The 27,458-nt window shown below is 39.6% G+C and overlaps 1 protein-coding gene across 2 annotated transcripts; it reads right to left on the reverse strand.

Annotated features, from left to right (window-relative positions):
* Nucleotides 1-227: 227 nt before the first annotated feature.
* Nucleotides 228-27,404, reverse strand: NUDT4 (nudix hydrolase 4). Of its 2 annotated transcripts, none has more exons than XM_063396334.1 (5): nt 26,966-27,404; nt 13,430-13,540; nt 7,520-7,564; nt 4,905-4,992; nt 228-3,858 (listed from the first exon to the last, which is right to left on the reverse strand). In XM_063396334.1, exons 1-5 carry the CDS (start codon nt 27,062-27,064, stop codon nt 3,656-3,658), a joined length of 546 nt encoding a protein of 181 aa, XP_063252404.1. In that variant the 5' UTR covers nt 27,065-27,404; the 3' UTR covers nt 228-3,655. The 2 variants fall into 2 exon arrangements, with proteins under 2 accessions (XP_063252404.1, XP_063252405.1); XM_063396335.1 differs by having other exon boundaries at nt 4,905-4,989; nt 26,966-27,403.
* Nucleotides 27,405-27,458: the final 54 nt, after the last annotated feature.

The raw sequence follows: 27,458 nt of genomic DNA on the forward strand, positions 1-27,458 counted from the left end.
TTTCAAGTTGGGACAGCCACTGGACACATGTGCTAAGGAGAGAGGGGAGTATTATGTCAAGGAAAAGGAATAATTCTTTGGAACAACAAGGTTGGTAAAGCTTGAGTGCAAGGACAAGACAAGAAGTAGGAAACATTAGATGAAACTCAAATGTAGTTTAGATGGGGTTGAAGCCTTTCACACAATCACTTCTGGTGCAGTATTTGCAATGGAATGACTACATCATCCACAGGACTAATTTAGATTTTATTCCGGTATTTCTCAAATATAAAAAGTCAAAATTCTTACATCAATCTTTAAAGAAAATCCATGCAAGCAGGTCAAAATGTTTACAACTTAGTTCCCTTCCCACCCCCGCTTCCTTTCAGTTTTCACTTCACAAACCATGCTTGGTAAGTAAACCAAATGTTTGCCCCTCATGTTTCTTTTCACAGCACATTGTTAATAATGCTAGGCTAAGTCAGGGGTGCAGTAAGCACCAAAATAAGATTTTTCACTTGAACAGCCTCTCTGTAATACCTCAAGTTTTCTTGTGTTTAAAAGCACATCCATCTTGCTTAATTCTGGCTCCATGAGATTTTAAACTTTATGGCTCTTTTTCTTTGATACCACCCTAACGTAACTCATGAGAATCTCAAAATGTAGCAGCCAGGAAAAGCAGCAGTACAAACTAGACTCTGACAATTGCAGATGAGAACCTGTCCTCTTCCTTTTTCCTCTGGAGAACCAAATCTGGATACATTATACAGAATTTTTGGCATGAGAAGAATCCCAAATTTGCTTTGTCTGAAATAAGTTTGGCCCACTGAGCTAGAGATTCATGTAAAAAAAAAAAGCTTTTAACATTTAAATTGATAGGTAGTAGAAAAAATTGTAGCCTTCCTCTTCCCATTTTTACAACTCTTTCTGTTGGAGTTTAGTGTCAGATTTCATTAGTACTGAAGCCATACCGCTGTCCCTTTACTACAGTTGTTCCCTGTAGCGAAACTGAAGTGTCTTCAGTTTAAATCACAATTCACAAAATATTTCTCTTTGAAAGGGAGTAGAAGTCAAAGCAATAGAGCTTCATTCTGAAGGTTGCATAGAGACTGAAGAGATTTATACAACAAATGCTGTCTAAAAAAAAAAATCTGTCTGGCACTACTGAACAGCTCAAATGTGTGTGACCAAAAATATTTATAGGCAATCAACTCTGAGTTTGTTAGCAACAGCAATACTGTACATTTTACATTATTATCAAATACATAATTCAAGAGTTACAAAATAAGATCATGCATTACCACTAAATCTCATACAAGCTTGGACTGATTTCATTCCAAGAATCTGAAATGGAGACAGCTTTTTTTTTTAAATGAATACAAACTCAAACTCTGGATGCTGTTTTAGCTTTCATGGATTTGATATAATCTTGTTATAGGAAAACCTATACATGTTTGTTCAATTTAAAGTGTTAAAATAACTACTGAACAACAGAAGTGAGCATTCAAGTGATCAAAAAAGGGAGCTAAATGACTCATTCTTTTAAAGGCAGCTTTGGAGCTAGAGGTACCATTCCACACCATGAGCATGATTTTAACAAAGACATTCATCGTGCTCAACCCCACCTTCTGTTGCACCGGGCTAAACAGCTGAAAGCAGGGAGCTGAGCAAATGGTGTCCCAGTCTGGAACAGGTTCAGTGTAAAACAGGTGTACCCACGTGTGCACTACTGAAATAGCAATGCTTCTTCCTGCCCTCACCTCAGGGCTCAAAGGATGGATAAGCTGTTGGCAATACTTCCACCTTGAGGTGCACCTGAACACTTGTGTGTTCTTTCCAGTTCTGGAAGTGACCTGGACTAGGAGCCAAAAGGGAGGGCAAGCAGTGTCCTACCCCCTGTTTCAGAAGTCTTCAGCTTTGTGGCTCATGCCTCTTCTCAGTAGTATTTATGACTCTTCAAAGAGAGCAGCATTAAGAGATCAGATAATCTGTTTCCCTAGTCTCACTGCATTTAGATATGGCACAAGATTGTTTTTCTAGGAGTAACTTGTGGCAACATCATTTTTTCCCTAAAAAAGTGTAACAGCACAAAAAAATTCATAGCAGCATTTTACACAATTTGTGTTAAAAAAGTAGAAGTTAACCATTTGTGTATTGAGTAACAAAAGGTTTAAATTACATTTATTTTCCATTTTACACTCACTATTTACTAGTTGGACTATTTACAAATGTTCAAATGTTGTCTAAGAGAATGAGCTTTACCCAGAATAAACTTCACATGTGAGGCAGTGGTCTACCTCAACCTGTTTTGGCTGGATATAAAGGAGGTACAGTTGGGTTTAGATCCTAGAAAAATTCAGAAGTAGGACGTTCGTGTGAATTAGATTGTGTTCTTGTAGAAGAAACCATGCACACACACACATACAGAGAGAATAATCCTATGGTAAAAACATTAAGACCAATAGTGGATTTAGTTCTCATCTTCTCAGATAAAAAGCAGGAGAAATAATTAGAACAGGGAGGTTGTCAGCTGAACCTCATTTATTCCAACTATATTTTTACCAAGAGGCCAGCTTTTATTTGAAGAAGCTAAAGTAACTGATGTTTAAACAGTGGAACTGAAGGATTTAAGAATTAACTTAAAATGGAGGGTTTCAGCACTCGTAGTGAGACAAAGGAGTATTACTTCTCTGCTGGTGTGCAGTAGGCATCAAGACTCCTGTCCCAAGCACTGGAGGCAGCGCTGCTGGCTCCTGCAGGGCAAGGCACCTCAACACATCCTTGCTAATAGACACCGCTGCAACCTAAGGGTGCCCCCTGGTTAAGGATGGCTTTCCTCCAAACATTTTTAAATTGCAACAGACTAACACTACATGAGATGTTTCTAATTGTAGACACGAGTTTTTTTGAACCTGTGGTGTAATCACACCATGAACAAAACATATATCAAGGTTAGAAGGAAAAAAAAAAAGGGAAGAAAGATCTACAGCGCTTTTCACACAAATCTTCTGACAGTTCACCAGCTGACCAAGTGATGAAACAAAAGTCTAGTGGATAGTTTTGGTAGCTGCAAGACAAAGTTACTGTTCTTGCCCTCATTATTTGTTACATGAAGATTGCATAGGACAAGGCAACCTTTTGGATAACTGAGGCAAGCAGTGCTTAGTGTTGGTATTCCTTGCTCTTGACAGGCTGAATGAGGTTTAGTGCTTTATTGTAGTCACCCTTGGGCGTCTCTGCCTTCAACACATCCAAAATTTACACATTTACCCAAATACTGCCAGCTTAAGGTCTTAGCACTTCATCTGTGGATACCAAAGAGGAGTTTAGTATAGGACTATTTGCTCAAGCTTTAACTACTGACTAAAACTCACAAGTTTTAAATAAGCTGAACACCACCGAGATGCATATTTTATTTTAGCAGATACGGAAATTTATAAATTTATATAGTCAAGTTTTTTTTAATGGCCTATTAAGGCATCTTAAAAAAATCCCTATATGGCTTTGGTTTGCTGAAATACTACTTTACATTGTTAAAAGAAAAACATGTTCAAATAAATTTGACATTATGACACATTCACATATTTCACTTAGAACTGACAGTTATACAGATGCCTATGTGTGATCACAGATGTCTCCTGTTGTGATGACACGAATAAAAAGGGAATCCAAATGTTTATCTCACAGTAGAGGGCAACCCAGAAGTCTGTGCAGAAGTGACATATAAGGAGTTATTATCTGGAAGAGGGGGAACCACAGAGTTTCCATTAGTGGGTGAACAGCTCAGTTTCAGTTTTTCCAAGTATTCTGCATGAACAGGCTTGTGACACTGAAGGACCTTGATTGCATCTTCTACTTTAAACCATTCTCTTTTCCTTCCTGAATGAGCACAATCCACAAGAAAGAACAGAGTTATAAAATTTTAACAGCACTACTGGTTATTATCTAGTTATTCACTTTTTCTCAGTTCTTTGGAAGTTGAAGTTGTCAGGCAAAAGAGTGAACAAAAAGACCTTGAAAGAACTGATCAACACAAGAGATTCACTCAAGCTTACTAAAATGCAATTCATAATAAAGCCTTTCAGATAACTCTCTTGAAGCAGATACTGGATAGAAATTCATATGACTTCATATGCTCCAAAAGCTACATCTGGTCATTAGAGGAATGTGTGACATTATTTAAATGACTTGATACTGCCATCCTACATTGTCATGCCTAGCAGAAAACCAATCTTTAGACTGAACATGCATGTAGAATGGTTCGGTCTGATTTCAAGAGCCATGTTCCATACTCAGAGTCTCCATATGCATCCACCATACATGGAGTTACTCAGGTTAGCTGTAAGTTTTAAAAAATAGTATACCTTGCATGAGACATGTATAAAACTTTACGTATAAAGTTTCAAGACTTTACTAAGATCAGCTTAAGACCATCTTAAAAGTAGGTTTTTAAAATTCAGAGTCTCTGAAAATACATGTAGACAAGGTCAATTATAGTATTGTTAAAAATGGTATTAATTCTATTTTTCATTTGGTTTTACAGCCTTACAAGTTCTGTGCTTGAACATATATAAACCACTTGTTTAAGATCAAGGACCCTTTCAAAAACACCCTGGAGTATCAGACAGTAAAACATTATTTTTTATGGAAAAAAGTATTTGGCAGTAGAGTATTTGGCCTTTAAAAAATTACCATGTTTATTCTGTCATAATGTTATAATTAGCGTATTCTAAGAATGAGAGTAACACTATGTTGGAAGCAACCCTAGTTATGTGTGTATTAAAAGTGTGCAAGAACAGCATCCCTTGACTTTTTCTAGAACAAAATTAGTATTCCCCCTGAATTACACAAATTACTTCAGAAAAATGAAAAGTTTACTTAAAACATTTTTAAGTGTAGCACATAAGGACAGAGAATTAATTTACCTATATTAACTGAATCCTCCCAGTCTTCCAGTATTTCCGTCACAGTAAGAACATAAACGTATGTCCTATGCTTCCGATCCTGGTTCTGCTTGAATAGTAGAAGTACAAGTTTGAATTCTCATCTAAATAACTTACAGACTTACCACAACTGCAAGATTAGAAATTACTTACCTCTAAAGGATAGTTGCCAGCAAGGCTGGCTTTTATTTTCACTAAACAAACATCTGTACTGATGAGACCCAAAATGATGAGAAAACAATAGTTTTATTTGAAACAGCTGTTGTCTATTACTAGACTAAAATAACTGAACAAATCCAAAGACAATACAAACAATTTTGAAGATTGTGAAGTTCTGACCGAAGTGTGTTTTTGGTCACCCAGCAAAATATTAGCAGTTGTCCACTAGTACTGCCCTAGATAAGTACTGGTACTTACTTTTACATAGGTTGTAAATTACCACAGTATACCTCATTTGCTAAAACTGTTTCCACAACAAACTTCCGGGATGAAAGGTCATTTAAAAAAACCCAAACACTTTTTGCAAGATGGAACCACTGCATCATGTGGCCATGTCACCTACACAATTGCTGCCTATAAAGTTTCACTCTCTGAGTCAGGCAAATTAAAAAGCCTATGCTTGCAATCATGACAAATGCAAAAACAATTGCCATCTGCTCATTCAGCAGGTTTGCCACGATGGCAGCACTCCCTGCCTGTTAACAAGGCCATGTGTTTTGCACAAGGCAGGTTAAACAGAGTCTGGCAGAGGTACCTGCTCAGGGTAAGGCCGCTGTGCTGCAGCCAGTCCACGCCAGGTTTGCAGAGACATCACTCCCTGCTGCTCCAGAGCAGGCTACCCGACAGAGCAGGCAGTGTTTGAGGTGCCACCTGATCAGTCAGACCATCCTTCCTCTCGGAGAAGAACTGAGCTCCTAATAAAACCAGGACCATCTACAATTACAACTATATTAAGAACCAAGAGATGTTATGGCCTAGCTCCCCTAACAGATGGCTGTATCCTTCTGCCAATAACCTTTCCTACTTAGTTTCACTAAAGCTTAATATAGTTTTGAGCTGTTGTGCTTTACTAGGAAACAAAAATTCTCCAGGAGTTGTCAGTATCACCATTAAATAGGATACATATATTTGTAACGTATCCTTTCTGGCTGTAGTTCTAGAATAAGAGGACTCAGCAGCAGCATTTATTTCCATCTTCTCTTAGTACCATCCCCAGGACATGAAGTGTGGCCCCCTTCATGGTACTAACAACAAACAGTTTGTGGGGGCCTGTTGGGAAACTAAAGTAGGGCCTTTATTTAAGTTAGAAGTAACCTAGAAAAGTGACACAATGCCATTTTTTCTCTCTTCTGGTCTAGCTGGTGTGAAGGCTTCAGATGAACATACACCTGAATTATAAGTGAAAATTCATGCTTTGCAGCTCCTGTCTTAAGCCAACAACATGATAAATGTCCTGGGTTTTTTTGGTCTGAGCTGGGAAATGGAGAATAGTCTTTTGTAGACTGACCAGCAGAGTTAAAACACAGCCAAGTTTTAAATGTGTAGGACCATCCAGTTCAACTCAAAACCAAAAAATATCCAAAAATGTGAGTAGTACTAACTACAAAGCTTCAGGAGCTTCTCTAATTAATTGTCTCATGACTTCTGTACTTCATACAATGGGACACCTGACTAAGTAATACTTCACACAGGAAATCCCTGTCAGGAATCCATTGCCTGTAAAAGCTGGGTGAAGATTTGTACCTAACTGAGACTAAGGGATTTCCACTTAATATACAGCACAACATAGTAACACTGGATGTGTTAGGAGCTGAAGACTATTAAAACTACAGTCTGCTCCTGTCTAGAACCTGAGCAGAAGTGGGCAACACCAACACTGAAACAGAGTTCTAGCTAGCATGTGTCCTTGCGCTGCTGGTAGTTCAGTCTGATGTTCATACTATCAAATAGATGTTTTGAACTCCAGGGTTTGCTAAAGGTTAGATTTATGTGTTATCCAAAGCCTTGGCCTTTTTAAGTGAATCAAAGCCATAATGAGAATTCATATCCAGAGTCATTAATTTACATGTGTGAAAATTGACAAATTACTTCAGCAAAATCTAACCAGGGAGGAAAAGTCAAAAGAGTGCCTCAAAAAAGGCTAGCGTAATGTTTCAGAAATACTACCTCTAAAAATGGCTTGGTTTTCAGGGATTTTTTTTTTAACTTCTAGGTATTGTCCAAGTACTAATTTAGTATTTCCAGTAAAGGTCCAAAATGACCTGAGCTTAGCTCAGCTGGTGAGACCCTGGTGCTGGATAACACCATGGTGATGGGTTTGATCCCTGCAGAAGGTGTTCACTTAAAACTTGGACTTGATGATCTTGGTGGGTCCCTTCCAACTGAGAATATTCTGTGAAACTGGTGTAAGTACTTTGAACTCTTCCTATTCAGATCTTCACATGTCATGTAACACCTGAAGTCCTGTCTAATGCAGCAGATCCAGTAACACTGCAAAATTATAGGTAAGTAACACTTATGAACTTAAGTCTGATGTAGCAGCTTATCAGTTCTCACAAATAAACCATTGCTTTTAGAACTTAAAGGAAATAGCTCACCTCAAATATCCCAAGTAGTCTGCCTAGCTTTCCCTTTACTCCAGCCTACAAAACGAAAAGGAAAAAGTGTTAGCATTTGGTCTAATTTAAAAAATAAAGTAGCTGTACCATCATCCTGCATTAGCATACTCCTCCTTTTTAGGGTTACTTAAGGAGGAGTTTTAAATTCACTTTTAATTAGATAGTGCTGCACTAATTTTGGAGATTCTGATTTTACACTCTTTATGAGTATTAAGAGTACAAAAGCTTGCCCTGATGAGTGGATCAAAGAATCCATAAATCTTTCAAGATTTCCATCCAGACTAAAATACTGTATTACTTACCACACTTTAGTGTACTGTATTTTATTAAATAGATAAATCATACCCAATACTGAAATAATCCAGGAAAGTAGAAAGGGCAAGAGAATTTCAAGTAGTATTAGAAATAATTTAAAGAAGCAATCATTGAAACTCCAGTGCTATCTGACACAGAAATTTAAATACAAGTTTTCAAAATACAATAATAAATTAAACTGTAGGTTATTGCGTGGATCTTGCAGCATAATGACTTCATGTGTGCTGGTTTTCATATTGAAGTAGCTTCTGGCATGTAATATAAACTCCAAGCTTATATCCCCAATTCTCTGCAGTTTTGAACTCTTTTTCTAGCTACTACCATTATAAAAGGCTTTCAATTCAGAGTTTTACTCCAATATTAAAAAAAACCCCAACCCTGTATCAGCCCATGCTTTGTAATTTTTATCATTCAGAGAAGGTAGTCATTACTTTCTACTAAGACTCTAAGGTTTGCTTTTCCAAAAGTAATATATAATGCCTCTTCCAAGGGACATGGCTTACAGTCATCCATTATTTCTAAACAAAACTCAGTCCATATGACAGAGACATAAAGGCATATGTTGCCTACTGGCAGACAAAGTCATATTTAGATTGTTTTTGTCTTGTTGTATAACCAATATTTAAAACATGATTTCTTAGTGCTAAGATGACATTTTCTAATTTTCAGTCTTTACTTCCAGCCTTAGCCAAAAAAAGTTATTGATGTCTTATGTCTTTATATAAAGGACCATATGGATCTTCATTACATTTTAATGAGTAACTCTGACAAATGACTGGGCAGGCTTTAGCAATAAGTCTGATCAAAGTCTTACAAGTGAATGTTTTCTGTGACTGTCTTTTTAAAGAAGGCAGATGGCTGATGTTATTTATTAAGCCATTTTGATGGAGGAAGCCCGATCACAGCCCATGCAAAATCATCAAGACATTTTGCTTATCTAAAGCAAGAGCTAGAGCAAAAGTTAATGCAAAACTACATACAATATTCTGTGTGTCAGCTGTGATGGCTGAGATATCTGTTAGAGCTCATAAAGCAAAAATAAACAACTTGACTTGTTAAGTGATTAAGAAGCACATTAATTAGCAAAGTGCCAGGCCCTTGTTTTGGGCTGAAAGAGTAAGCTATGCCACAACAGGCCCTAAAGATTGCTTTATACTGGGTAATGAAAAAACACTTATTCATGAAAAGCAGCGTGCTGAAGAAATGTTTAAGTTTTCCTGATCAGTCCTAATTTCCTCAGCATCACAGTATCACTTCAGTGGGAGTTTGACAACTAACTACTATTTAACACGTGGCAAAAACACCATGACCAGTTAGGTTTACTGAACCTGAATAGCTTTCATAGAGAAGTTTTGTCAACTTAGTGGTATCCCAGTCACAATGTGAATTTATCAATGTTACTCAAAGTGGAATTTACTTAACAGTTCCTCTTCCCTCCTCCAACCAGATCAATGGTTTAAACAAATACATGTAGCTGACTAATTCTGAATGAAACTATTAGAAGCACTCCATTACATCAAGTGTAAAAACTCCCTAAAGCTCAAAATGAAGCTTTGGTGCAATCATGTGTTGCTACATAAATGTGATTACTGTAACTGATGTCTAATTATCTCTCTAGTCAAATATACATTTTTCCAAAATGTAGCATCATGCCTGCAGACAGCAGTGTGTTTTGAAAACCTCTACACTCAAAAGTGTAAGAAGGTAGTAACTCAGTCTCGTGATTTTTCCCTGAAAATAATATTCAACGGAATGATCTTCATAGTTGAAAAAGGACCTTGAATTTGACAGTGATCTTCTAAGTGCTCTTACTAATATTTCCTTCAAGTTCTTTTTGTAATGTAATTCAAAATGTGTCAAATTTAAGTGCTAGAGGACCAAGAAATACTTCAGCTTTATCCCCAGAACATCAAAAGCAGTTCCCCCTTTTCTAATGGTAAGCTTCTAATCCAGTACACTGGTTAAATTCTAGACTTTGAACCATTTTCAATGGCCTCTCATACTTCTTCCTTTGGCTTTTATTGTACCCATGGCTGTTAAAATATGTTTCTTCAAGTAAACAGAACCCTACAGGCTTCTTTAAGCGTGTAAGGCCGTCTAAACTTTGGGGATAAAGCCTGAAAAACCTCAGCCTTCTTCTGACAGAAGAATGCCGTTGAATTAAGTGCTATACTTCTCCAGAACAATTCTCTAAGAAAGTCTGAGTACTATGCAAAGAGGACCTCAGATCTGAATCTTATGCATATATTTTAGCATTAGTCTGAATCCAGCCACAAGAGAGAGAACTAGCCACTTCATCCCATAATCAGTGTAGCCTGGAGGTGATTCCTTTTCGCAGCTGTGGAGGTACTGCAGTCTCACATGAGCATCAGACTCGCCTGTTTCCTGTAGATGGAGCAAGAGTCATGCTGCAGTTTAATTCCTAAGCTAACAGTCTACCAGAAAGTTGCTTAAGATCTGAAAGATTTGAGTTATTTTTAACTCTGGCATCTGTGGGTTAGTACTGTAGCCATTTTAATGGCTACACTCCTGAAGGGATGACGGCAAGACTACTCCTGCCCCATTTCTGCATACATTTCTAAAACAAAATGTTTGACAACATGTTTCAACTGAGAGTGTGTTTTATTAATTAATTTACTTTTGCAGTGTCTAGTTCTAGTCTGTAGCACTCAATCATTTTTCAAATATTAGATGCTCCCTGGAGCTAATTCTTCTATTTCCTGTGAGAAGTATTTAGATGATATTAGTGCCATTTTCACAGTTGCAGCAAATTAATCTTCAGGCTCACCCTCTTCTTGTCAGAGACTATATCCACACAGGGCTGGGGAAATTGCGTCTTTTTCCATAGGCTTTTCAATACACTGCTAAGCCAAACAAAACAAGAGTCTCTTCTCTGTAAGATGGAGCAAGTAAAGGGAGTGGTTCACAGATCTCCATTTACAAGGCTGGGCATAAGTGACTTACTACTCATTTGTGTCATTTTTCTTTGAACAGTGCATGTGCACACAACCTATTTTCATCTTTCATGCTATGCAATTAAAGACAAAGCTCCAAATTCATTAATGGAGTAGCTCCTCATTTAGATGAGGTTCAATACCTTTCTGGGATTGCTTTATACTGTAACTTCATTTCAGTATTCTACTTTCAGGTTTGTAAAAGTTTATTGTATCTAAATAATTAAGGTAACTGTCAATTTCCTGTAACCTGTGAAATGTTAGACAACCTTAAATGAAACACTGAATATTCAGTAGAGGTAAAAACTCCTATCACTAACATGAACAGAATTCAAGAATTAAAAAAACCCTGGAGTCATGTACACAGGCAGACTGTGAAACAACTGCAACACCCATACATTTGATTACAGAGGTCTTTGAGTTGTAAAACAAAGATTCTAAATACACTACTGTTGGTGTTGAAGTGAGGATATTTAAAGCCAGTGGGCTATCAACACATCTAACATGAAGGAATGCCATTATAATTCCCACTATGAATTTATCCATTTTAATAAATTAATAGAAACCAGTGCTTAGTGTGTGCATGACCCAAAACTGAAGAAACACATTTCAAACCAGCACCACTGTGCTTTCTTTGAAGTTTATTCACTCACAAAACTCTTAACAGTTCACTGTACTGTAACAAGCTTGCCAGGTGACATTGACCTTAGTATAAAAATAGAAAGGACGTCCACCTGTAGAAAGGTCAGTATGAGTTTCCATGGCTCAGACCCCTAAACACCACTTTTTTTTTTTAATATAGCACTTTGCAGTCTCATGGATGCATGTAAGACTTAGCCAGTAGCTGAAGAATATTTTATTTTAAGGTATGAGCTTCTATCAGCTATACAAGCTATCATACCCTAGAAATTCTGAGGGAGTAGAACAAGTGTAACCAAATTGTTTTTGCTTATTAAAGCCCGATGTCTGTGAAAACTCTCCATGCATTTGCAAGCACAGCTCAAAGCTGAACATGGCTGGAACTTATATCGTACTCCAAAACATCATACAAAGCATAGTCCCTTCAAGATCATCCATTCTACACCACCAAAGAGAAGACCCCAAACGTATGACTACACTTTAGTCAGCTCTAATTTAACATGGAGATGAGACTTTGCTATCCCTCATCTTGGACTATACCTTAAGTCAGATCAGCAATTAAAATTACCAGTGTTCCTAAGAACACCAAGCAGAGGACTGTGCTTTTTAATCTCACCCATGAGTTCATGACAGTGGGAAGACAAGACTTTCCCTAGAGGTGTTACAACCGCTTGGAAGCCTAAATCTTTGCTGACTCATTGCTAGAATTCAAACTCTTTGCTCCTTCCAAATGGACTGTACCCCGTGGCTGAGTACATCTTGTGTAGATCAAAATGGGCTCCTCCAGCCAAAACTGAGCACAGTCTGGAACACCTTTGATTAAGTGAGGGTTATTCATGCTTGAACCTTGCTGCAGGAAGGCTGCTGACAGCAGTGAATAGTGAAATAGTCTGTTCCCCAAGTGAAGTGGGAGAAGGGTCACTGAACTACAGTTCACAGATGATCTCATTTTGACACAGAACTGCAGGCACTGTTCGGTGCAAGTCACATCCACATCAAGTTCCTAAGCCTCAACACCACAACAGAACCAACCTTAAGGGTGAGCAAGATAAAGCACCAAATAGCATAGCTAATAGAAAAAAAAAATCATACATACATACTAATCAGCAATAATATTAGTGTGTTTTGGAAATAGCAAAATGGGATGAGAAAACTAAGTCTAGTAGAAATCCTGTCGTTCACTCACCAGAATGCATACAGTTTATGAAAAATCTTATGTCTTCTATTTAAAAGTATTTTGATTTTTCTTGCAGTTTTACTTGGTTTAGACATGGCTGTTAGGTATCAGATAATATTAATATTTTTGACAATTTTCCTAGGAAAATTAAATAGCAAGTGAAACCCCAGAATTCTGAATTTGAAATTTAAGTACTGTAGTACAGGGAAACCACGTGAATTCATCATGACTTAAAGCTCTGTTTTGCCTAGTCACAGGGGCGGAGATAGACAGACTATAACCACAGTGCCTTCTTGATAGATAAGAAGCCCTAAATGTATGACTTCTCAACTGCTCAGATAGATCAGTTTCTAATCTGTTTAGTTTGGAATGTCCTCAAAGGTCTGTTGATTTCTTGTTCTTATGCAGTTACATGTTAATGGTTAGCTTACCTTCACTCTGTTCTACAAGAGCTGCAAGTCAAACATTTTCTTCACAAACACAGAAATGTTACACTACTATAACATGTCATTTGGCATAAAGTCACAGTTCTACTTCCAGTACTTGTTTATATAGGCAGACAGAATTTTAGCTATGAAATGAAAGAGCTGTGAAGAAGCTAAGTTAATTAGTTCACTTCACCCCACTACACCCCAGTTCTAACACACAGAACTGCAGTTACTTGAATTTCATAACCACAAAGGACTCAGAAAAATACTGGATAAAGGAGGCAGATCCCCCTTCTTTCTCAGTTCCCATCTGAAGACAACAGCAGCAAAGACCAGCTGGATTTTTTGCTTTGTTTTGGTTTTTTTGTTTAGTTACCTCTTCATACACCTCTCTCACGGCTGCTCCCCCTGGCTCCTCTTCTGGTTCCATTCCTCCTCCTGGTACAATCCACTGATCTGGGTATCGGCTACTGCTTACCAACAGCACCTGGGAAGAATTGCAAGTGACTGTTACACACAGCTCACGAGGCACAAATCCCACGACTGTCTGCCTTTGCAGAAAGGCACTTTTCACCCAGCCAGAGGGATTTTAGACTTTAGAAACAAAACATAGCAAGCAAGCAGGAGTTGGAAAAAGAGGAAAAGAGTTGACATCCAATCTGTTTTGTAAAACTAAGTCAAGACAATGTCATTGCAAACTCTTTGTACAAATGCTTTCATTGGATGCTTAGAAACAATGTGGGAAATACAGAATAATGTGCACAACAAAAAATTAATAACAGTATTTTCCAGAACTAAGTCTTAAAATCATATAGATGGCAAAGTGTAAAAATTAAGACATTTTCATCACATAGAAGTTAAACTAATTCTTCTGGAATGGCATCTTCTGGCTAAAAATAGACTTTTGAAAATACTTTTAATTTTTAGTCAGAAACCAGCTTCTTTTTAGTTACTGAAGTGTTATGTTAGCATGACATGCTTACACTATTGCATAACTAAAATACAGGGAAAGTACTTCATCGGCCCTTGTCCAGTTTGGTTTCTTTTAAACATTTACATAAGAGGAAAAAGCACAACACATTGAATTTGATTTCTAAATTTAACTTTTTTTCCCCAAGACACTTTACTTTCACTTAATTTGACTCTAACCTGGTTCTGTCATTGATATACACCAATTTAAAAGCCTCTGTCTATAGGATCTGTCCTTCATAATATTCAGAGCAGAGAAGATGTTAGCTACCTGTCCAACAAACTACAGTACCTTGTATTTGGAGTAATTTTGCAGTAGAAGTTATGAAAATAAGACCTTGATTCAGGACCACTTGGAAATAAGCAGTTTAACTTTTATTTGAGGCACATCCCAGTTACTAAGACATTCTCAGTCATCTGTGTAGTAAAAGACTTCCTATTCTAGGCATTACTGACATAAACCCTACCCTGAAGTAAAAGGTTGACTGTGGGGAGTAAAAGGGCAGGGTCAGTGCCCAAATCTTGAAAAGCAATTATAAGACTGGAATGAGAACCTCAAGTCTAAAGGTTGTAGCTTTAACTGGTGCCAGACAACTGCGGTGACAGTCCCAGCCCTCACTTTTATGGACTTCAAACTTACCCCCTGTTGGGTTAAGTAGGAAAATATTTCTCTGATGACACCAACAGGGAAATGATTACCACTTACACTATGCCCCTTTGGCACTCATGGAAATAGGCTGTAGGTTCACCTACAGGAACTGGGAGTGTATTTCAGATGACTGCATACTTTGTGAATGCAACAATACGTGTGCACACTGAGGTGCACCTGGAAGAGCCTTATCTGACAGATACTGTCTTGCAATGTTTATCTTATGTGCAGTCAAGGCTAGTACAGTGGAGAATCTTTTAAGGTAGGACTAATTTCCCCAAAGTTTTTTCCTGTGCTAAGTAAGGAATCCAGCAGAGACACCATTTAGTACAGAAGCATTCTTAGCATCTGATCTAAATGTCCATGTTATCAGTCAACTCAAGTATTTTACTCAGCTATCTAAAAATCTAAGAATATTTGGCGAAAGCAGTAAGATTAGACAAAATGCATCTTAACTTGATCTTTACAGCCAAAGGTTTTGGTTTCCTAGGATCCTTTGACATTAACAAAAGATTCACATAGTGTACACAGCCCTACTAAAAATAATTTTAGAAAATGTTTTCCAACACTTAGGTGGAGCACCTATATCATTACAAAGAACCACTTTAAGCAGTGCTTAAAGAGCAGTTGTAAAAAATCAAGTTATGAATTCATTTCTGAATTCCAGATATAAGCATGAAAAATTGTTTTCTGCTGATGAAACTAGCACTCAATCCAGTCATGTGAAAGCTAGCAACAATAATGAACAAAAGGATGGTTATCATTCAATCATTTCCAGCTTGGTAGAACAATTTAAAATCAGCATTCATTGCTTAGTTAAGGCTAAACATAAAACTCTTAATTACAACTACGGGATAAATCAGGTTGTTTATTCTGGCAGTGTAGTATAAAGGCAGGATTTTTTTATGCCTTTATATATAGTAGTTGACTACTGCTAATCTGATCAATAGATTATTAAGCTGAGCTTGTACATATATTAGCTTTAAATCACCCTTTTAACAAGCAGAAACAAATACATCTAGCAAGTAATCAACATTAAAATACATCAACTCTTGTAGATAGGCTTTACAGCTACGTATACTATAAACTCTCTAGCATTACAGCCTGAGAATTCATTTTAGCAACTATTCAAACCTCCACTAACCCTGGAAGCATTTTCTCAAACATCTTTCCCCCCGTGCTTTATTCTCCTGTGATTCCACTGCTTTTACAGTCCGAGTCCAAGGGATCACACTAACATATATATCTGAGATCCTCAGATGCACATTTTTTTTTCACCCATTAACACATGAAGCCACTAGGGCATGAAGTAGCCATCCTGGGGTAATGCTATCAAAAATGTACTTGGTGTTAATCAGATTCAACAAACAACAAGACCTGATAGCTAGCAGTTGCAGGATTGTGTGGTAAGACTGAAAAGCATTCCACAGATTTTTTCAGTCATTGCATCAAGAAGGCTTCTATGTTTTTGGTTTTTTTGTATGTTTTTCTTCCTTCATGTAGTTTTGAGATGTTTCCATCTGTAAGTGGCCAGAAGATAAATCCTCCAGTACCTAAATGACGAGGTGGTAAACATAAATGTGATTTAACTATGAAGACACCAAAAAGATGTAGATGGTTGATACTGCACTCACATGCTCAGAGAGTTGCAAAAATCAGCAGCAAAAATGCAGCAATTCACCTTCCCTTAACAGAAGATAATCAAACTAGGAGAAATGTGATCTAGGTTGCCTGGACATCCAGTCTTTTCTAGGAGGCTCATGGTCAAGCAGATTACAATAGTCTATTGGAATAGAAAAGACTGCAGAATCTCACACACCTGTATTTTTTTGCTGGCTTATGCACACCAAATTTTACATTGTAACCCCACTAGGCTCAGAAGAAAAACAGAAATGCTTCCTATGCAAAGTCATCTGTGTCCTGTACCCCCAGATGCAGAAAAAGGACTAAGATTTGAATTTTATTACTTGCTAGTGATCACTGCCTTTCCCATATCTCTAACACCACAACTTGTTCAAAAAAGGTAGAGTATTGCAATGACATTTGCTTGTCTAGTTATATAGCTAAGTTTATCTTACTCCAAAGACTAAGGTAAAGATACCAGAATGCTGCCAAATGAAACTGCAAAGTTCTGCTAAAAGGAAACAAAGGAAAAATTCTTCCATTAAGCGTTACCAGCCAAGTTTCAGCTCACTTCCAAGTCCAGGAATAGCCATGACCTTTGAGTGTAGTGGGGAGGAGAAACTGCTAGCCAGCCTGCTTGTAATAAGCACCTATCAATACATGTAACAATATGGTTAACCACAAAAGGTTATTCCAGGGCAGGTGGCATCATGGGACTCGGTCACTATAAATGCTAAGTTGGCAAAGTTTGCAGGCAAACAACTGAAAATTTCTAAAGATGCTGAAATTTTGGCCTCTTCAGTGTTCCCAAGTCAAAACCACTCATGAAACAGTTAGTACCCATGTATTCCAGAAGACCAAAATGGCAATAGCTCAGAGTAATACAAATTATAACCACAAGCTATTCATCTTGATTTTTTTTCATATTAAGCACTAGAGGGCTAGAAAATGGTTTAAGTTTATATAAAATATCATTGCTTTCTATCTTTCTTAACTGAAGGACATTATACCTTACCAAAATAATTCTATTAAAAAACAATTTACATTTAAAAAGGCAAGGCTAAAGTTTAAATTAGCTAGAGCAAAACCCCTCAGCTGGATTCTTTAGACTTCAAAACAAAGTCATCCCCAATTTGAAGGAAAAATTTACAGTTGAAAATATACCATTCCAATAACAAGTATTTGTCACCAGATGTCTTTAATTTCTCTGTTCCCAGCCTAAACCCATCTATTCCTGTCTTTCCTACTGCACACCCCATTTTCTCCCCTCTCCCACTGCTCCAGTAGCTATGTCCAACTTGATGTTTGAGTTACCTGATGGAGATAGCCAAGTCTGCCCTACTTTATAGCAAAGCTGGCAATTAAAAGAAGCTCAGGTGTACTGCTCAGAAGACAGGTGCGTGGAAAGAAAAGGATTTGGTTCCCAAACTCCACAAACGCGAGTACACACCAATCATTTCCGATTTAAACTGATCAGAGTAGAGAAAAGATCATTAAGGCATTCAAAGGTACCTCTCAGGTACAAAACAGTGTCAAATTCTGTTACATGTACTGCATGCTTTCATAGGCATCAGAAACACTAAGAGGATAAAACATTCAAGCCTACTTTGAGAAAAAAGTTAGGATCCACTCTAATGGAGGTTAATATAATATAATTTAGCACACTCAGTATGGAAACTCAGCCTACATGGTTGGTCCACTGAAGTTACAAGTGCACAAAAGAGTGAGAAAGATGGTTTAATCCTAGTACAGCCAAAAGGGCCAGTCAAGCCCTATGATTTGTTTAAAAACAGCCATAAACAGATGCTCAGAGAGGAATACAAACAGAAAGTGTTTTATTATTCCCTAACACTTTCAACTTCCAATTCTTTTCAGCTCAGGGGCTTCCTTAAAAGCACTACAGAACAACTTAGAATGCTGCAACACAGTACTTCTATTGAGAAGAAAGGAAAAGCATCTCTTACAAACACTGGATCATATTTGCAGAATTAACTATAAATTTTTAGGCAAAAGCAACATCTCATCTTAAAGAGCATATGTCAGCCGGCTACTGTAGTTAAGAGATTTCCTTTATCTAACACTTTTTCTTCCTATTTTAAGAATCACTGCCTCACTTTAGTAGTTCTGAAACACCTTCTCAGTTCTCCTATAGGTTAATGTGATATCCTTATCCTAGAATGCCATTGCCTTTTTTTGGACTGCAGAAAGTTGGAAAATGTAGCTTTAAACCTTGCCATTGGGATGCTACACAGGCAGCATTTAGTAAGGAACATTTGCCTTCCTGAAAAGATTCTCAGTAGAGTGCTTATAGTCCTCATTTGTTACTGCAATAATTTTCAAAATTACTTTATTCCTTTAAACATGGAGAAATAACCAGCACAAAGTTATTGTAAAGTAGTAACAAAACCTTAGGATCAGACTTGACAGCATTTTAAGAGCATTTTAAGACTGCAACACCTTTGCTTTCCCCGCCTAACACTGGGATGATGAGTTCAGGAAGCTGATCTGGATGAAAAGCAGATTCCCCATGAAAGCTCAGTGTCCAGCCTGCACACACCACAGCCACTCAAGGGGCAGAGCAGCACAAGCTGGGGCATAAAGGCACCACTGCAACCTCCCAATTTCAGATGAGACTGTACCAATACAAGAGCCTCTAGCAAAGTACTTTTGAAGAAAATAGACTAAAAAGTAGTCCCCAGCTATGACAGAGGTTAAAAAGATGATTTAACTTCACTGAACAGCAGCCAACACAGCAGAGGAATGGCTAACTAGCAGTGCATTAATCCTAATGCTCATTAATTTGAGCACAAATCTTGAATGCATCTCAGAAAAACTGGGTTCTGTCCACACAATATGTTAAAGTCAAATATCCCCCCAATTTTACTTTAAGATCACTTTTCAAAGCAACAAAACAGCGCTTGGATATCTGTCAGTGCTACTTTATCCCCACTCTGACAATGAATGGTAAAGAAATATGGATATAATTTTGTAATACTTCAAAATTAGATGCACAAACTATTTTTCCTTTGAGACCTTCTGACTTTTAAGGCCATAGGACAATAAGGAGAGACACAGCCTTTTCCAGAAGAAGTTTTGCTTTTGACTTGCAATTACAGCTACAATATTTTATAAACTTTATTTCACATTAAATTCAAATATTTGGCTAACATGTTATGGTGACACAGAATTTCAGTGTCTTCCTCTGGCTATTTAAAAGACTTCATTTTGATCTTTGGCTAAAGTGTCCATATCAGGAATAGAACAGCCCTGTACCACTATGGCATGCCAGTCAGAACACATTTCCTCACAAAAAGCGACTCAAGTCACCTGCAGCATTCCATCTGCCCCTAAGATTTAGCATGCTTTGGAGAAACAGATGTGACAGGTCTCACAGGGTGATGAAGGGTGCAGATCTTGCACCCAGACATATGACAATAGGAGATTCCTGGCTGAAAAACCAAACCTGCAAACAAACAAGAAACTTTCCACAAGTGCCTATAAAAGAAGTTTTAATTCTCACACTGGGCCAGTTCCCTAATCCACTATACATAACAACCCTTTTCCCTCACGCTTGCTAATGCACACCAAGGGAGAAACCACAATTTCAGGTAGCAGGCAAAGAGCTAAATTAATATTGCTGCCCATTTCTTTTTAACTTGAAACTGTGGCCTAATCTCAAGCAGGAGAACTGGGCTTTCCTGGTTACTCAGCAACATAATCTGTTTGACTAAGGGATCAGCTTCCAAGCACTTCTCAGAAACAAGAGCTCCAGGTCTTTGAGAGCTGTTCAGCTGCAGGTAAAGATTTAACAAGTTTATTTCTTGACAAGTACCAGTTACCTTTTAGCCTTTTCTATCTCTGAGATACATCTTTAAAGACAAAAATTTGTTTTAAAGTGTTAACATTTGTAGCACTGGTTTCACCGAAGTGTTTAGGCACAAAGTCAAAAAGCCACCGAATTAAAATAAGCTTTTCCAGAGCTCTACAAAGAAGACTGGAAAAAAATACACATCAACCTATGGTCTATGAACTCACATATCTACAAGAGATGTTTAAAAAACCCATGTCTACAAACCCTAGCTAGAGATATGAATGCATATATCTGTGTGTATACAAGTATATATATAGCTATGATATTAACATTTTTCAGAAGTCTGCCACTATGCTGTTTCACAGTAACTTGGAAGTTTTGAGAACCACCGAGTTACCTGAAGCAATTCAAATAGAAACTTTGCCACCAGTTTAAATCCTAAGTAAACTTACCATGGTGCAAGTAAGCTAAAAAGGTTTTTTTTTTCAAATATCTTAACATAAATATGACTAGTTCAAAAAATATCTTCTAAACGGGGCAGAAAGTATTTTGTTACAGGACATCTTAACCTGATATTATATAGGTACAGCCATATTTCCTTCTCTCCTCAGCCCAGCCCACTTTGAGCAACTATCATCCACATTAAACATGCATATGGCACAGACAAGTAATACCACAGGTATGGGGGAAAAAATGGAGGTTTCAAAATAAAAAACACCTCATGGTTGACTGATACCAGTATCTGAAGACTTATGAATGAAGACCGACGATTTCTGCCACAGTGAACTGTTGAATTCCCACAGCCTCACTAAACCTGCAGGCTTCCACTACTGCCAAGTAGTTGGAATTTGTCAAAAAAATATTCCAGCATGAAAACACGGTGCATATGCCATGCCTGTAGAAAGCTGCTTTTCTGTTGACATAATAAACACCAGTGTCTTGTATCCAGAGTTGGTTACCTGACATGAATCCTACTACAGCAACCTAAGATTCAACTTTTCTTAACATTAACACAAGCTTTAATCCCCTATGAGCCTGCAGGGATACATTATAAGAAACGCTGCCTCTGTAGACACATCATAAAGAGCCATTTCGGAAGCTGTTTATAGGTCCTGATTTTTCAAGCTATACCCTTTTCTACAGCATGCAAATCATAGATTCATAGAATGGTTTGAGGTGGAAGGGACCTTTAAAGATCATCTGGTAGTTCCAGCCCCGCTGACACAGGCAGGAACACCTTCCACTAGACCAGACTGCTCATCCAACCTGGCTGATAATGTCCAAATGTCAAGAAAATACTGAGGAAAAGCTAAGACAGCGATTATCCTATGTTAATTACTCTTCCTGGACATTAGCAGGGTGCAGGACATGAAACAAAAAAATAAAAGCCACAGTGTGAAGTCCATAGTATAATGTGTATCCTCTGGCATTTAAAATATGCCTATATTCTATCAGACCATCATAATGCAAGGTAGATAACCCATACCACTATGGAGACCATGTCACCCTTAAATAAGGTGCCAGGGTCATACCTCAGATTATTTGAAAACACACACTATTTCTGTGTTTACACCTGAGAGCTCTACACTGAAGGATAAAGAAACCAAATGAAAAATTCCAGGTAGGGAATATCTTTCACGACTGTGCAAGTTTACTTATAATAATTCCTAGAACACCCCATTTTTGCCAGGGTAGCCAAGTGATACTTCTGGGCTCTGCTTTTGTGGATCAGGTTGCATAACAAAAGGTCTTTCTGGCTTTCAGACCATTTAGACCAATGCATATAAAAACAACATTTTACTTTTCCCTTTAATAAAATTATTGCTAATATGAATCAACAGCTGTACGAAACTGAGAAACACTATTTTTTATAATGATGAAACTGACCACCATAACAATATGAAACCCACGATTAATTTATCTTGACATTCTACAAGCAAATAACTAAAGTAATTAAATTAGACCGAAAAGGAGCTATAACATTAGGAGTCTTGAGTTAAAAATTACAAGCTAAGATAAACAGTTGACATGCAACTGAAAAAAAATCTACATATCCTGTAGGTGCATAACAATGTATTTTTCCTCACTACTGTCTCAATATAAAAAAAAACCCTTCCCATCTGTTTTCATCTCATGTACAAGGCTGAACAACAAAGGTAAAATTAAAAATTGAAAAGCTTGAAGACTTCTTATGCATATGAAACTATTTTAGGTCTGTCACTACCAACTGCTGGCTGAACACTAAAGTAGGGCTTTCAGTACCATATTTGATTACATAAAGCACTGTTACAGATGCCAAAGTAATTAGATGCACTCAAAGTTTATATTCAAGATACTTAAAAATAACTGCTCATTTATTTGTATAAGATGTAGTTGATGGAAAAAAATTAAATTAGGTTTCAAAATTATTTCAGTTGTGCAAACTGCTACAAAATTTATGTTTATTACTATTTGCTCATGGTGCTTTAAAGGCATGCCTTGTTCTCTGCATTGAAAAGTAAGAATTTCCTTGCCTACCCTCTGCCCAGACCCTAAGACAGGAGGATTTTTATGTAAAACTACTGTTTGCAGAACACTGAATGCATAGACAACTCTAACCTGTGGAAGCAGTCAGTCCTTATAGTACCAAGAGGGTTCTCCTGCAGGCTTTTTCTAAAGCTGCAATCCACTCCCAGTTGCTCAAAAGAAACTTGCATATCCTCACAGACAAATCTGCCAGCCCATCCCTGCCTGCTGAATAGCATCAGCTTTCTGCACACACCTACCTGCTTCTTGTTTGTTCAAAGCAAAAAGGCTGCACCCCGCCACGCACTGCATGCCCACAGAGTGGAATGCATGCCTTGTTTCATTTTTTTAATGACATTTCTCCTGCTTCATTTCCAGGATGTTCTTTTCTTTCAAAGGGCAGACAGCCCCTGCAATTACTGGTTTATTTCCCTGAAGAACAAAAGGAACAAGCACTTAAGCTCATATCCAGCCATCTTGCTGTCTCTTCAGCCCAGATGACAGCTGAAGACCAAATGACTGAGACCAAAACAGGCAACACTCTAATGACAGTAGTCCAAAAGACCACCTCCTTTAATGCTCAAAAAACCTCAAAGCTACCGGCCACGTTACTTGGCTATTTGGGCTTCCTCCTTTTTAAAGGATTGTTCTTTTTAAATCATACAGTATGAAGGAAACAAAATCTAAACCAAAACAGACTATATAGCACACAATTGTTCTGTGTGGAGGCACTCGAAGTTGCAGAAACACAGATTTTCACAGTGGTGCAGCTGAACAACCATCAGTCATCTTGGGTACATGCTTTCAGCTGCAGTATCAGCTCTCAAAGCAGAAGCTTTTGACAGGTTGCAGGACCGCAGGGAAGCCCAAGTTTACAGCCTGTAACACTCAAGAGAACTGACTCAACAATTCTAAGCCTGGCAGCAAGGACTGGCAAGTCCGGCAGTGAGTCTAACTGGACGGGGGCTGTAGCTGGGAAGTAGGAGTTCAGCATCTGTATTTCCAGCTCCACGCAGGAACCACCAGGCTGAATTTTGCCACAGCAGTATTCTACTGCATACCTATGTTTCAAATTGACAAATAAAGAAGCAAACTGAAACCCAATGTAAATAGTTGTGTAATAATAAAATAAATAGATGTATAATGAAACCTAAGGGATGGGGTTGACCAGTCTTTTTCCACTGACATGTTACTTGACTGTGCATAAAACACAGCTGTAATGTCAATGAGGCTACCAAGGCAGCATACATAAGAAGTGCAGTATGGTTAAGAACTCAACCAGGAAGCCATAACAAGCAAATTTTCCTGATGAACAACAAAGAAATTAAATGTTTCAGTGACTTGCCCCATATTTGTCAATGGGCACAAAAAGCTATTACTGAAAATGCCTGAGTCCTTAGTCGAGAGGCAGCATCCAGAAGTCATGATATCATCAGAGGACATCACATGGAGCTGCAGAAGAAGGATCACCTTCAGGTAAGAGCACTGCTGTGGATTTCTGGAACAAGTTGAGAGTTCATGAGGTGGCAACAAATTAAGAGATATCACCAGTAAACACAAGATGACTACACAAAAGCTTTACAGTCATGACAGATGACAGCATGATAGTACAACATTTTTTCTGGTATAGCTAGAGAAGTATTAGTAACCTTTTTTACAACACAATCCCATCTAAAGCAACCACAAGTGTCACCCACATTAAAAAATACATTTGCCAAATGGAAGGAGATGTAAGAGCTACCATGATGACCAAAAGAGAAAACTGTTTTTAAGAGAAGATCATTTAAGACTTCAAGTTTGTGAAAAATGCTAAGAAAGGAATGACAGATACGTCCGAACACTAAGTGTAAGAAAGGAGGAGAAAAGCTCAAGCTCAGCTATAACTGGTTAGGGACTGGCTTTTGGACGGTCAAAATGGAAGTAGCGAGAAAGGTCAATTTAAGATTTGTATCACAGGATTGCTATAGATACTCATTCCTCCAGACAGACCCTAATCAAATGAAAAGTAGAACAAATTAGTCTTGCAGACAGTATCTCCAGAAAAAAAAAAAGAGATTTGGATTTCTTGCTTTTAAGACTCCTAAAAAGAAACGTATTGCTAGAAACTATTTTCAGCTGATGGATCTATTTTCTTGACTCTGGTGTCAAGCAACTCTTTGCTTATCCTGTAAATCAAAATAACTACAAAAACTATTCTATCCTGTACTTCCCCTTCCCCCAAACTCCCAATAACTTCTACAGGAGTCTCCTGTTCCCTTCTTCTCCAGTCACGCAGGTACCACCCTTGTGCTCCTTCCCTGCAGAAGTTACCCTACACTTAAACACCTTGGAGATGTAGCCTGGTGAAAAACTGATGGTGCAATCTCTATAGACTTAGAAAAGAAACACTGAAGCCATTTACATGGAGTAGACCATTACAGAAACTACCTGGACAAGTGTTTAAGAAGACAGAAGCAAGCCTCAAACTCCCAATTTGGAGAACATGGCTGGTGACTGAAGTTAATCACAAACAGGCATCAAACTTTGAAGGAATAGATTCTGTATTGATACAGAGGAAGCTGGCCCTTAGGAAACAGCTCCTAAGAAAGTCCAAGCTGTTGGCACTGCTTTCCTGGAAACAACTTGTCAGAAGGCAATTTTAAGTGTTTCCACACACACAATCTATGTCCTAAATCTGATCGGATGTTCTCCCATTCACTTTATCCTCAAGTGTGTCTACCTGCATGATGCCAAGGCCCAGCCTCACACCAGCCATTCAGGTACTCCATCCAGAATACCACAAGGGACTGCAGTGCAATGAAGGTCAGTACCGACTCTTCTTACACAGTCCAGCAAAGCCGCTACTATCATCCTTAGCCTCAAAGGATGTTATTACACACAAACAATATTCTGAAGCAGCCAGTGATCTCATTGGATGCAAGACTGCAAGAGAATGACAAGAAGTTGTATCAGGAAATGAAGAATGAATGGAAAACACTGACAAAGGTGACCCGAACCATGAATTTCCAACTCCAATTGGTGCAAAAAGCTGTAACAGTGGCTCAGGTGTTCAAACTCCAAATAAGTCTGAGCTGGAGTAGCATCCAAAAATAAATATTGAAGTCACATAAATGGTGAAGTATGTTGGACTTCAGAGACCAAAGAAAAGCTGTAACCCAAGAAAAAAGCTATATCAAGATCTTGCAAGATTCCGGCTGGGAATTCCCAATATTAGGAAAAAAATTGTCAGCATGGTCCCAAGGCTATATTTATACCACACAGGAAATAATTTTTTTGTTTAAACTCAAGTGCCTGTATTTTGAGATCAGGCCTCTTTCCACTACATTATATTTACTCAGTAGATATTTAAGGAAAATGTTCGCTGAACTGACAGCTTGGGAAGGGCACCAGCATTTTCCAGCATTTAGATAAAGGGAGGGAAAAACCGCTAAACCCTAACTTTTATAGTTATTTCATAGCTACTAAATTGCTATTACATGGCAAGAATATGAAAACAGAAATCGAAAAGGGTATTCTTCCAGCCCAAGACCATCTATAAACGCATTGAGCAATGCAACATCAGCCGAGTTCCCAGATAACAGGCAGTGCCATTGACCTTGGCTCGGAACACGGGACAACTTTGTTGCTACCTCCCGACTCTGCTGCAACACAAAATTCCGGATGAGCGCCGCCCGCTACAACCACAGCCGCAGCAACAACTCTCTCGCTCCCGAGCTCGTTCACTAAAATATTTCTAAGCCCCATTTTACTCTCTCCGTGGGAAAACCAGGTGTTCCAAGCACAGGCTTTTTTTTTATCGCACCCAAGCGGGTCAGGAGGTTCGCCCTCAGGGTGCCACACCAGCCCTGCCCTCCACGCGCCATTATCCATTAACCGGTGCTCCGCGTGTGACGGGCGCACAGAAGATAACCCCGGAGCTCGCTCGGTGTCCCGGCCCAGCCCACCCCGCCCTGAGGGCCGAGTCTCGCCCTGCCCGCGAGGGGCGCCGGGGCCGCGCACAAAGGCGGCGCCGCGCACGTGGGCGCGCACCCACCGCCCCAAGATGGTGGGCGAGAGGCGCGCCCGCCCCGCCCCCGGCACCGCTCGGGCCGGCACGGCCCGGGGGCTGCCGCCACCGGCTCCGGCCGGCCGGGACCCGCGCAGCGCCGCCGTGCCGCCCCTGCCCGCTCTCGGGGTGCCGGGAGTCCCGGCGCGACAGTGCGCGCTGGGGGTGTCCCGCGGGAGCGCCCGCGACCCGCGGCCAGACAAAGGGATGCGGCAGCGGCGGGGCCGGCGGATCGCGAACCTCGCCCGGGCCGGGCCAGGCCGAGCGCGGCGCCCCCCGCCCCACGTGCGCGGCGGCTCAGCGGGCTCACCTCGTCCTCCCGCTCGCTGCGGAAGCACAGGCACGCCGCCCGCTTCTTGTAGCCCTCCCGGTCGTACGTCCGCGTCTGGTTCGGCTTGAATTTCATCATAGAGGCGGTGACACGCCGGCTGCCCCCGGCCGCCGCTGCTGCCGCCACGGCTCCTCTCTGTGAGCGCCGGCGCCGCGCCCCTGGGACACCGGCGCGGGGCCCCCGCTCGGGAGCGGGGCTGGAGGAAGGCCAGTCCCCGCCGCTGTCACGACAGCGCCGCGCCGCCTCTGCCGCTGGTGCCGCCGCCCCGGGAGCTGCGCCGCGCCATGGAGGCTCTCCCGGCGCCCGGAGCCGCCACCGCCCGCCCGCGGCGGCCGCCCCTGCGCCCCCACTATTTAACCGTAAGGCGCATTCCTGCGCCCGCCGCGCCGCTCCGCGCAGGCGCCGGGCGGGGCGGGGCCGCGGGGGGCGGGAGGCGAAGCGCCGGTCACGGCGGGCGCGGGCGGCCCCGCGG

Source organism: Prinia subflava, chromosome 4 (genome assembly GCF_021018805.1).
Source record: "Prinia subflava isolate CZ2003 ecotype Zambia chromosome 4, Cam_Psub_1.2, whole genome shotgun sequence".
NCBI classification, from domain to species: domain Eukaryota; kingdom Metazoa; phylum Chordata; class Aves; order Passeriformes; family Cisticolidae; genus Prinia; species Prinia subflava.

Coding starts and splice junctions, on each gene's coding strand:
- NUDT4 (XM_063396334.1), bottom strand. CDS start 27,064: ATGATGAAATTCAAGCCGAACCAGACGCGGACGTACGACCGGGAGGGC. Junction 13,541..26,965: donor GCAGCGAGCGGGAGGACGAG/GTGAGCCCGCTG, acceptor AATTCTTCCCAG/GTGCTGTTGGTAAGCAGTAG. Junction 7,565..13,429: donor TGAGAGAGGTGTATGAAGAG/GTAACTAAACAA, acceptor TTCGTTTTGTAG/GCTGGAGTAAAGGGAAAGCT.